General features: G+C 40.6%; 1 protein-coding gene across 1 annotated transcript; it reads left to right on the plus strand.

Annotated features, from left to right (window-relative positions):
• The first annotated feature begins 274 nt into the window (after positions 1–274).
• kcnk4b (potassium channel, subfamily K, member 4b) lies at positions 275–7083 on the plus strand. The gene is made up of 6 exons (XM_078266757.1): positions 275–463; positions 4214–4328; positions 4448–4608; positions 4713–4926; positions 6257–6399; positions 6490–7083. The coding sequence occupies exons 1-6, from the start codon at positions 275–277 to the stop codon at positions 7081–7083; spliced, it is 1416 nt and encodes a 471-aa protein (XP_078122883.1).
• The last annotated feature ends 5085 nt before the right edge of the window (positions 7084–12168 follow it).

A 12168-nucleotide genomic window follows, 5' to 3' on the forward strand; every position in this document is an offset into this window, starting at 1 on the left:
AGGAAGAACATTTATTTATTTAGGATGGATTTTTAATTAAGGCATTAAGCTCAATTTCCAAAAGAAGTCAACTTTAGCATCCGGGTTCATAAACTTATGAGCACCACTGTGTATACCGCTGGGGTTGCTGTCAGGCACTGTGGTCAGTATGAAACCCTTGTGTTTGTGTGGTTGCTGATGTTTCAGCTGCAGCAGCTGGGATCCAGGCCACACCAGCGCCGAGGCTGGCAAAGGGAAACAGCAGCCTGCGTACGGACTGAGTGGAGGTGTAGCCATGCGCTGCTCCACCCTACTCGGCATCCTCACAGGGGTGCTTCTCTACTTGGTGCTGGGAGCTGTGGTGTTCCGTGCCTTGGAGGTTCCACGCGAGGAGGGCAAGTACATGCAGCTGCAGGACACGCGCCGGGACTTCCTGTTGAACTTCACCTGCATGGGCCCAGACGACCTGCAGACCCTTATAAAGGTACAGCAGGTCTTCTCATGACATCCTCTTGTTATCTACTTTTTATTTTGGAATATATTCCAAGTGTTTAACAGATAAACAAGCACCTATCAACAGTGCAGTCTGCTAAGCTACTCTTCCCTGATGGGTTTGAGCATATTAGTGACACACTACAGACACTTTTGTGTCAATTTTGTGCTACCTAAAACAGTGGTTCCCAACTTTTTGGGCTCGTGACCCCTTCTAATTAAGAAATATCTGTTGCCTCATCACCGGTGCCTTGACATGTGTTGTGAACAGTTATACCAAAAAAGAGATTTTCCTTCACTGGTGATGTCATTTGAAGGATTTTTACAGGCCTGAAGACGTAAACGCATTTCACAAAAACATTTTCAGATTTTTTTTCCTTTCCTTGTCTTATCACTTCATCTTGTGACCCCATAGATTTTTATGTGGGAGCCTTTTGGGGGCTGTGACCCCCAGGTTGGTATGTATTATAAAGACTATTTGTGGACGACTTTAATGCTGCAGCATTTCCTTCCTTTCACTGTCATGCCAATTTCAGCTGTTTGATTTATAGACAACTTTGCAAGCTAAAAACATAATAATCAACTTTTTAGTTAGACGTTTTGTGCTAGAAACTATTTGAAACTAATCATTTTATGGTTATGGATTATTATAGTGAGGTGAAATTTTGTGTTGTTTTCTGTCCGACACACAGCAGGGTGTCAAAGTGTAAAACTACACTTTGCCCTGACTGCTTCACAGTTTATATTCATTGGGAACTTGACAACGCAACTTATCATATCGATCAGTTGTGTGTGTGTTCTCAAGGTGACCCTTCAGATTTAGTGTTTGCAGCTGGTCAGTGAAGCTGTCTGTGACCCTGTAGGCCAGATAACAGGTGTGGTCAGAGCAGCTATGTAAAGATGGGTCAGCTACTCTGTGTGTGTGTGTGTGTGTGTGTGTGTGTGTGTGTGTGTGTGTGTGTGTGTGTGTGTGTGTGTGTGTGTGTGTGTGTGTGTGTGAAAGCTGACAGTTGGCAACCGTGCTGTGATCCTGAGATGTTTGTCCTTGCTCCAGAATGAAAGTTGTAAATTACTGTTTTAGCCTGCAAAGTGATCTATAGATGCCATATGGCTGACATTTGAAAAAAAAAAAAAAGGTTAAAGAGATCTGAAGGACATGACAGAAGTAAACAGGGTGGTCCTTTATTCAAGCAGGCCATATTTTGTTTTTAATTATTTAATGGAAGATGATAAGAGATCTGCCGCGCTCCTTTAGTGCATCCTGTTTACTGATTAAATGAAAAGACTGAAAGGATAATGAGGATATATCAGAGTTTATAATATTAGTAACGAATGGATGAATACTATGGAACCCCAACATGTTCAATATTAAATGAATAAAAAAGTTTAAAATATACAACAATTTGTTAAAAACAATGAGAGAATTTGTTAAAACTCAACTCATTATTTTGATTACATCTATTTTCATAGTAATCCAATTTTATAGGAGTTCATATTTATTTCATTATAGACAATGCTTTTTCAAAATGCCCGTTTCCCAGTGCCACTTTAATTTTGATGTTGAGTTGTATCCATAATGAAACATTATTTCATAATGTCCCATTTCCTGGTGGTGTCGTCATCTGTCACCGCCCCTTTACCTTTCAATAAATGTCAAATGGGTATTAAACAACCCAAGGATAAAAGCGTGAGAGTGAATGCTTAGAGAACTCTTGAAAGGACATTGTCTACAAACTCATAAATCTTAAAGAAAATAAAGGTTAACAAGCATCTGGGGGCTTTCTAAAAGAACAAGGTTCTAGGTTTCCAAATTATTATAGTAGGCTACTTGAAATATATCTATATAATAAGCACCCAATGATTTGATTGTGCTGTCAGAAAAACAAACATTCATGAGTGAACCAGGCAGCTGTTAAGTAGTTCTTCAGATGTTTTTCTGCTCAAGATGCGGCGTTGTGGGTCAGGTTTCACTAGTCTCGCATTGCCAGACCTTCCGCCACAGCGCTGTGGAGGAGGGTCTGGCTAGTCCACACAGCAATCCGGGATTGTAAAAGAAAAAGTGCTCTGGTTTATTGGCATGTCTTTAAACCAATCACAAACGACGCTTGCAAAATAGACTGGGGAAGGAACTTGTTTTGGTTGAACGTGTGTACGTTCAAAGGTTGTTTTAGTCGTGCAACAGAAAACTCAGATTGGACAGATAGTCTAGCTAGCTGTCTGGATTTACCCTGCAGAGATCTGAGCAGCAGTTAACCACAGTCCTCAGAAGTCCACCGGAGATTAAAATTCCAACACAAAGAAAGTGGAAGGTAACGGACATCCGGGCCGAAAAGACGGACATACGGTGGAATTTGCGGCGGCGACGGAGCAATCCCGGAAGTGGAACATCCAGGATATAGATTAGGTTTCACTGAACCAATGTCAGCTGATGTTTCAAGGTCCTCAATAGAAAAGTTCCTTCCTACTACAATCTGTTCTCAACTGAGTAATATGAGATGTCAAAAAAAACACAAGACCACTCTTGTACAGTCATACATTTTCTACCTCTGGCTATAAATGTGGTTGATCATGTGTATTGAAACACATAAATCTATGCTGACATGGGATTATGTATCTGCACAGTCAGGCATGTCAGTATATGGCGATGCAAAGCTCTACAATCGTAGTCCATGAAATGTGGCTAAATAGGCTGACAGGCTAGGATGTCAGACAGTATTGTTTTTCTGGCTCCTAATAGTTCAGACAAATTCCCTGCTGTAGTGAACAGTCTACACAGAGGCTGCGGTGCACATTGTTAACCTCATAATGTAACCTTAGACCCTGAATTTAATTTAACATGAGCCAGTTGAGGAGTAGAAAAAGCTTTCCACATTTCCACATTTCAAATTGTTCAAGCCACAAAACCAAAGCCCAATTATTCATTTTTTTTTTTACCGCTGACTTCCTAGAGGGAAGCCACCTAAACACCTAAAGCAGCTAAACACTGCACTGCCTCTTGGAGATTATTTTGGGCCTTACAAACTTCCTTGCTTGATATGACTCAGTCAGATTTAGTGAAGTACAGCTAATTTCATAACCCAAAATGTGCTGTGTTAGTTTGGCAAACTATTGGCCGTGCTTACACTAATTAGGAGCTTCAGCGATTCAAATGAACGCACAGCTAAAATCGCAAAACAATAGAAATCAATCCATTTCCAAATGAGTTGGGATAGATATATGCAGTGGCGTCAGTCCAACAGAGAGGATCAACCAGACTCAGCCCTGTCTTTGTCATCATAAACGTCTTATTAGAAGTAATTATGTCTGCAGAGACCACGTTCAATCGCAACTTCATCATACTCAGCTTTAAATTCAGAGTTAACAAATGTCTCAACAAAATTGATAATTTGATCAGGAATTAGATTATCTGTGTATCGGGGCAGAATGGATCCGTCACAATTGTACATCACCAGTCACTTCTTTGCCACTGACTGCCTGCTACTGATGCCATGACAATGCATTTTCTACAGCATTACCAACATTACTGGGTTAGTTAATTGGATAATGATAAACAAAAGCTCATGCTTACGTGTGTGCCTTTGAAACGTTCAACAAATGAATCATGTGTACAATTTGAATTTAATGATAGGCTAGTTGATTAGTTTGTATGGTTATGCTAACCCCTCTTTTTTAATATCCAATTAAATATCAATTGCCACCAAAAAACCACTAAACTCTTCTCTTCTCCACCGTCCCTTCCCAGGAAGTAGTGGAGGCCGTCGGTGCAGGTGTGGATCCCAGCAGCAACATCACCTTTACCAGCCAATGGGATTTGGCCAGTGCCTTTTTTTTCTCAGGGACTATCATCACAACCATCGGTGGGTGTCCAAGCATAAGACGACTGATTAAATACTTGTGACTGGAATCTGTTTAAATTCTGAACTTTACATTTTGTGTCTTCAAATCGGCTGCTCTTCTTCTGACCCCACATGTTCAGGTTTTGGAAACATCTCCCCCAAGACAGAAGGAGGGCAGCTGTTCTGCATTTTCTACGCTCTTGTGGGAATCCCGATGTTCGGTATCTTGCTCGCTGGAGTCGGAGACCATCTGGGTACTGGGCTGAGGAAAGCTGTTGCAAAAATAGAGACTCTCTTCCGGGTCAGACCCTCAACAGAGCTTTCAATGTCTTTCTTTGTGTGCATTGTACATGTACTTCCCTTTTATTTGTCTCATCCCACCATGTTGTTTCACCTTGCCGACAGAAATGGCGAGTTAGTCCAACCATTGTGCGTGTGATCTCAGCCGTCCTGTCCATCCTGCTGGGTTGCCTGCTCTTTGTTGCGGTGCCTATCCTGGTTTTCCAAGAGGTGGAGGGGTGGACTCTTCTGGAGTCGGCCTACTTTGTAGTTATCACCTTGACAACAGTGGGGTTTGGAGACTACGTTGCAGGTATACAACAGTTCATCAACCACCCACGTGTTTCTTAAAGTGCCCATATTATGCTCATTTTCAGGTTCATAGTTGTATTTTAAGGTTGTACCAGAGTAGGTTTACATGGTTTAATTTTCAAAAAACACCATATTTTTGTTGTACTGCACCGCTCTCTCTCACTGCTGCAGATCCTCTTTTCAGCTGGTCTCTGTTTTAGCTACAGAGTGAGACCTCTTTTCTTCTGCTTCTTCTGTAGTATCTTTGATTGCACTCGCACATGCTCAGTAGCTCAGATGTAGATCATGTCAGCTAGCTAGCTCCATAGACAGTAAAAGAAATCTTACAGTTTCTCCAACTTCAGTCAGTTACAAGGCAGGATTAGCTAGGAGACTTCTAAATGAGGGCGCACATGGAAGTAGTTCTTTTGTAGATTATGGTGAACTAGTGTGTGTTGTAGCAGTGCTTTGCTATTGAGAATGAGGTAGCATGCTAGCGTTAGCATTAGTGTTAGCATGCAAGTGTTAGCATGCTAGTGCTAATGCTACGAGCTAACGGTTGCGGTTAGCCAGCTCGTTTCGGCAGGACACATTCAGAAACCGTATCTCACTCAGAACAGCATGGATGGATTTTTTTCAAAGTGTGTATGCGTGTGGAAGCACCAGAGACACAAAATAACTCCCCAAAACCCAGAAAAAGTGTTTTTTTCATAATATGGGCACTTTAACATAGTTTGCAGTGGTGTGCAATGACTCTCATGCAGGCTGAGTCCGGGTTCTAATCGTACCCACGGCCCTCTGCTGCATGTCGTCCCCCTCTCTCTTTCCCGTCTTCAAGCTGTCCTGTCAATTAAAGGCCACAAAAGCCCACAAAAAGAATGTTTATTCAGTGCACCAATACATCCCCATTAAAAAGCCTTTAAAAAAAAAAGGGCTTTTCAATACACAGATAAATACATATTTACTCAGGACATTTCCCTGTTTGTGCAAAGCAGCTGAAGTGAAAGCATAATTTCCGTTGCAGTCTAATTTGTTGATATTCGACTTGCGCTTTCTTTTTTTCATATTTTTGCATTTCCGTTGAATTTATTGATCTGTAGATGAGTATGACTTAATTAGCCTTCCATAAATATAACTGTCAGTTGTAATGTATTAAGTTCCCTTAGCACAGACAATTTTCATTTACCTAATACATTATTCAGGACTCTTTCCTTGTAAGAGATGCATTATTGATTACCTAATCTGCTATACTGTATAGTATCTCGTATGTTAAATGTGTATTTACTTCATAGAAAATGGATGGATGGATGGATGGATGGATGGATGAATATGTTGCCTTTACCCACTGCTATATACTGTGTCTTTGTATCTTATCAAAGGGGATTCTGGAATTGCGGGGAGTGACCACTGGTATAAGCCTTTGGTTTGGTTCTGGATCTTGTTGGGTCTTGCCTACTTTGCATCTATCCTGACAATGATTGGTAACTGGCTTCGAGTTCTATCTAAGAAGACCAGAGCTGAGGTATCTCTCTACCTCTCCTGTCTGTTTTTATCATGTCTTATCTCTGCCACTTTCTTTCCATCATCTCTGTATTTATCCTCTCCTTTTTAGATGGAGGAGCTTCGAGCCCACGCCACTGACTGGACTCAAAACATCCAAAATATGTCCGTAGATTTTCGCATTGCAGGAAAAATCGATGACCCTTTCAAACGGCGTCGGCGAAAGCGCCGCCACGGCCCTCGCAGCCAAGGCCACAGTGTGTCAGCTAATGAGGCCCCTGAGGGGAAAGAAGAGCAGCGTGAGAGTCAAACAGAGTCTGGATCTTACTCTACCTCCTCCTCCTCTAATGAATCAGGATCTGAGTCAGAAACACACTCCCAGGTCACTCAGACGGAGCGAGTGCCTGAAGAAAAAACTACAGAGTCTGTAAAAGGGGAGACTCTTCCAGATCCCCACTTGTCTCAGCCTCTGGACTACTTTGGGGAGAACCTTGCCTTTATTGATGAGTCTTCAGATGCCCAGAGTGGTAAACTACATTTGGATCCTCTGCTGGATACATCACAATCCAACTGTGCACGTTCTCGTCCGCCCAAAAGGAGACGCCAAAGAAGACCTGTTCCACAGAGGAGCCCCAAAATCAACAGCTCCAACCATGACAAGAAGGAGCCCAATGGAAACCCCAAACCAGTTCCGGGCCACCAGTGAAGCCTTAAGACTGAAGCTGATTACAGAAACTCCACCGCTAGCACAAGTATCGACTTGAGAGATATGAGATGTGTTCATAGTCTGACAGAAGAGTTCTTAATGTAGCAATTTATTTGTGTATATGTATGCTTACTTACGAACACTTAAGATGAAAACACGTTGCAGAAGCCTTAGCCACTTGTGGTTTGCATCTAATGCTCTTAGCATGCGAGTGTGTATGCCTCAATCAAAGATGATGAAGTGATTTTTATGCCAATGTTCCCATTACTTTCTGAGGTGTTACTGCTCTCTACTGGGCCAAAACAGAAATGCACTACCACTCTCTCAACATGAGGGTTCCCGCCTTTTATTAATCCAAATAGTGCAAGAAACAAGAAAGAGCAACCAAAAAGCATGTGGTCAGTGTGTTGCTCATGTTAAACAGAGGTTGCTTCGGTCTAAGATACTCTTGAATCCTGCCAACAATTAAACGGGTACTAACGAGGCTCTTGTACATTTTTTGGTATGTAATAACTTTTTTTTAATACTGTGTACAACCGTACCATTTGCATTTTGATGGCCAGATGCATTAATCCTACTGTACTGCATATATGTAATAAAGATATTTTAATGAAAGCAGCACTGTGTCTTACAAGTATGTTTAGCATATTATTACTAAGTACTTGGTTTCTTAAGAAGCTGTTCCAGCCTATAAGGTTCTCTAGGAAATCACTTTTATCATCATATGTTGGGTCAGTGGCCTGGGGCACGAAGAATGGCACATCACCCATGAAATCAAGTAGGTCAACATGTCTAACAAAGCTGGGATGGAGCATAATAATGTGCATTAGGGAGAGCTGAATCACTATGGGTGTTTTCCAGAGACCAAACACCAAACACGTATCACACTGAACCACTGAAAACCAGGATTGGCTACAATATGTGTCCCAAACTTATTTTAGAAGATCTCACAGTGCCCAGCATACAGTGTCTCTGGGATCATCTATGGACTAGAATATGGTATCAGGTTTCATACCAGATTCAATTACTCATGTCACAAATCAGAAATCGTCAGTCGCACGAAATGTCCTACACCTCTTGGTGGCAACGTAAGCCTCTTCTAGGATCAAACCAGGGACTCTGACTTTGTCATCATGTGTCCAACAAATCATCAAAATGTCCAATTCACATTTTTATAGATGTAGTGTCTAAACACCACCAAGATGTCAAACTAAAAAACAACAGAATTTGCGAAAGGTGAAAAGGAAACACTTTCAATTTTAGGGCGCTGTTTGAAAATACTTTTGGTGTTAATAGCCATGGGCTGTTATAATAGCTGTTATATTCAGACAAAAGGTAAACACATATTTAAGTGTAACAAGATGAAGAGTCCACAGCAAGGCTTAACCTGATGATGGCACTGAAGGAAAAGTCAGGGGATCACCAAAGACATCAGAATTTGGCACCATACAAGTCTGTAAGAAATCACATTGAACTCTGTTGAAATATTTCAGTCTGGACAGATGACTGACTGACATTTGAATCCTTGTAGCAGCTAAAAACAACACTACTAAGACAAGAAAATAGGAAAGGTTTTAAACTGATTCCAGGCAATGGTAGTTGTTTCTAAATGAAGTTTTGCATTTCTCCGAGTTGTGTCCGGTACAATGAAATACAGGCCTTATTTTGTGCAGAAGGCGAGGATGAAAACATTCATGTGGCTTTAATGCTCACTATAGACAGATTTAGGTTGGTAGAGACAGGCCAAACATGTGCTGCAGGATTTGAATAGCACGCATACAGTACTGTTATTGTAGACGTCCTGTATAAATGCCCTTCAAGTTGTCAATATGGCCCTTTTAGCATGTGCTGTCGCTCCTCAGTTGATCCATGTAAGTGATACTCGGCTGGACTCTCTACCTTGGTGTTTCAATCTGAAAATGGCACCAAGGACAAACATGGTGCAGCAACAGACTTTCTGCAGTTGTTTTGTTGTCTGTATTGTAATTTGAGTTTTAAAAAAACGCCTATGTTCCGTAATGTCACAAAATATCTGGTACATAAAAGTTGAAGTTCATACTAAATTATAATCCCACCCCCTCCCTTTCTAAGTAAATGGATGCAGATTTCTCTCTTTTAAAAACAACCAGCAGATGGCATACACTGACACATTTCCCTCCATATGACAGTCCAACCCTAACTTATACAGTATACATCCATACATCCAAGGTCTTTGACTGAAATTGACTTGCATTTGTTTGTCTGAATAATTTGAAATGAGACAAATTGCACTTAGCCTTTTGTTGGCGAGTAGGCAAAACGTTATGGTGAGTAGGCAAAATGTTTTAAAGAAGCAGAAAGCAAGTGAATGTTCATCGGCCGTCTAGAAATCTGACACTTTTACTGCAGAATATGTAAAAAGTCGGGGGGGGAAACGGCAGCCTTCTGGCATTGCGTTCAGGAAGTCAGCAGGCAGTGATGATGTGCTGTGGCAGTGGGTGACCTTTTACTGGAGGACACACACTCAGCTGCTATAACGTCATCAGTACTGCTGTTGCTGCAGAGTCCCTGTGCTGCCACTAGAGGGGGAATAATGGCTAGTGTTTGAAGTGCGGATGTAGTCTACACTACTGACCTGGAATTAAAGGGAAAATTCACCCTGCATTAGAATCCAAATATGTTAATTCTACAGTTTTGCACACTCCAGGTTTGCACAAGTATTTCCTTCAGCTGGAAGACAGAAACACAGACTGCAGACTTGTGTCATTTAGAGACAAATTCTGGAGCTGCTCCATAATGAGGACAATTCACAATTCACAAAGGGACGCTGTACACATCTTCAACAAAACATCTAGGCCTGGCACTCCATTGAGTGTATCCTGATGTCATTATCAAGCCATGATGATCTGATCTCCAATTTAGTCATTTACTGACCTAATCATTATAATATAGCACAATGTAATGCCCTGTTTTAGGGTGAATTTTCCCTTTAAACTTAATATAAATGTAGTAAGTAATAGGAATATATACAGTATACATGTAGCAACAGAGACATAAAGCCTTCTGATTGTATAGCTATGGACCAGGGCAAACTGAAATTGAAGACCACCATGCTGTTAGTAAGTATCCTACTCTGTATTCAGTCTACTAAGCTAATATTAATGATTATAAGCTGATCAAGGAGTTTATAATATAGATGGAGGCTGTTCGCTCTCATTGATGCAGTGCCCAATGCTATTTGTGTATCAGGCACAATGGCTCCTTGGTATTTATGTTGCCTGTCAGCTGACACCTGTCTGAGGTCAGGACCTGCTGTTGGGAGCACCCTAGGGACCCCAGCTGGTATTTACATTGTGCCTCTACTCCTCCACTCTTCATAGCGTGAACACAATATCCTTGGCGACTACTTGCTGTCATGAGTAAGACAGTTGTAATATTATAATGCAGAATGATCTGTCAAAAATGTTTTTTTTAAAAACCCATAAACTTAACTGTCTGTACTGATCTGAACTGTTCATACGTGAGTTTGTTTGGCCTTCCTGTCTCTCATAACCACACACGCACACACACACACACACACACACACACACACACACACACACACACACACACACACACACACACACACACACACACACGCATCCTCATTATATCTATATTCTTTTCATTTATTTTATACCTTTGTTGTGTTGTTTCACGTATCCAACCTTATGCTTGTTTTTTTTAATTCCATGCTTACTTGTTTTGTATAAATTGTAGATTTCAGGACTTTTGTAATTGCTCATAATCCTTTTTGCCCCCCTCATCTTTAGGTGAGATTCCTTCTATAAGCCCCTAGGGGTTTTACTCTTCTCACCTACACAATCTTTTTTTTCTCTTGTTGTGTTCCTGTTGCCTTGATTTTATTGTGCAAATAAATACTACTAAAAGAATCTCAAAACATAAACTATGTTTATGCTTTTTAATTGTTTATTTTCATTCTCTTTTGATTTTAATTTTTCCTTTAGTTATTTAGTTACCTTGCTTTTGCTGTTGTTGCCTTTTAGTGTTATTATTATTATTATTATTATTATTATTATTATTATTATTAGTAGTAGTAGTAGTAGTAGTAGTAGTAGTATTACCACTGGGTGGATTGCATAAATATATATATATATATATATATATATATATATATATATATATATATATATATATATATATATATATATATATATATATAAACAATGTTTGAATTGTTCTGTACTGTGCTGTAATTGTTTGGAAATTAAGTAAATGAGTTGCAATAAAAGTATAAAAACAAATACATAAACTGTTTCTGGCAGATCCAATGTTCCGGTTTTTGAGTGAATCTAATGAATATAGCATGATAAGAGGGTGATGCAGACTGCAGCAGTATGAGGATGCAGTGTCTGCAGAATTGCAGTGTCTGCAGCACAGACTCAATCACCTTGCTTCAAGGTCGTAATGACACTGCCGTCAGTTTTTCCTCTCATGCACGCGCACCACTTGGAAAAGCCTGTCTCGTGCCCAGAGCCAACTGCAAACATGACCACATCAAAACGCATGCCCACTGTTGTCCTGCACCTCTGTGACAGAGTGTGGCTGTATCGCTTATTGGTTTAAACAGGCTAGACTAACGTGTATTGGGCTATAATTAGAGAGGTAATGCTGCCGGACTCATTGGGGAAATACTCACTTGTCCAAAGTCTACACCGTGGGCTGCTATAGGCTACTGTTTTTTTTGTTTTGTTTTTTCATATCATTTCTTTTAATTAGTGGACAAGGTTGTCAACTCATCCGTGACAACTTCCCTCCTCTCCGTGCCAGCTGTTACCAGGCATGTTGGAGAGCAGGGGGCAGCCTATTTTGAGAAGCAGCAGGCTACCAAGAAAAATCATTGAATTGTTGATAAACATTAGCATACACAAGCGATATCTATATAAAAAAAAAAAATAGTAAGTAAGACATGTTTGAGAATACTATTTTTTTTTTTATAACGCATCTGGCAAACTGTATGGCAGGCTACTGTTTTTTCTTTCCAAACTACTACACCTTGATTATTTCCCCTTCTTATCCCATTGCAGTGCTCTCCTGATCTCCACT

Source organism: Sander vitreus, chromosome 13, assembly GCF_031162955.1.
Source record: "Sander vitreus isolate 19-12246 chromosome 13, sanVit1, whole genome shotgun sequence".
NCBI classification, from domain to species: Eukaryota; Metazoa; Chordata; class Actinopteri; order Perciformes; family Percidae; genus Sander; species Sander vitreus.

What these genes read in the sequence shown, in the direction of transcription:
- kcnk4b (XM_078266757.1), top strand. Translation starts at nt 275, where the DNA reads ATGCGCTGCTCCACCCTACTCGGCATCCTCACAGGGGTGCTTCTCTAC. An exon ending in GACTATCATCACAACCATCG is followed by an intron (nt 4,329 to 4,447) that starts GTGGGTGTCCAA and finishes CCACATGTTCAG; the next exon opens with GTTTTGGAAACATCTCCCCC. An exon ending in AAATAGAGACTCTCTTCCGG is followed by an intron (nt 4,609 to 4,712) that starts GTCAGACCCTCA and finishes CCTTGCCGACAG; the next exon opens with AAATGGCGAGTTAGTCCAAC.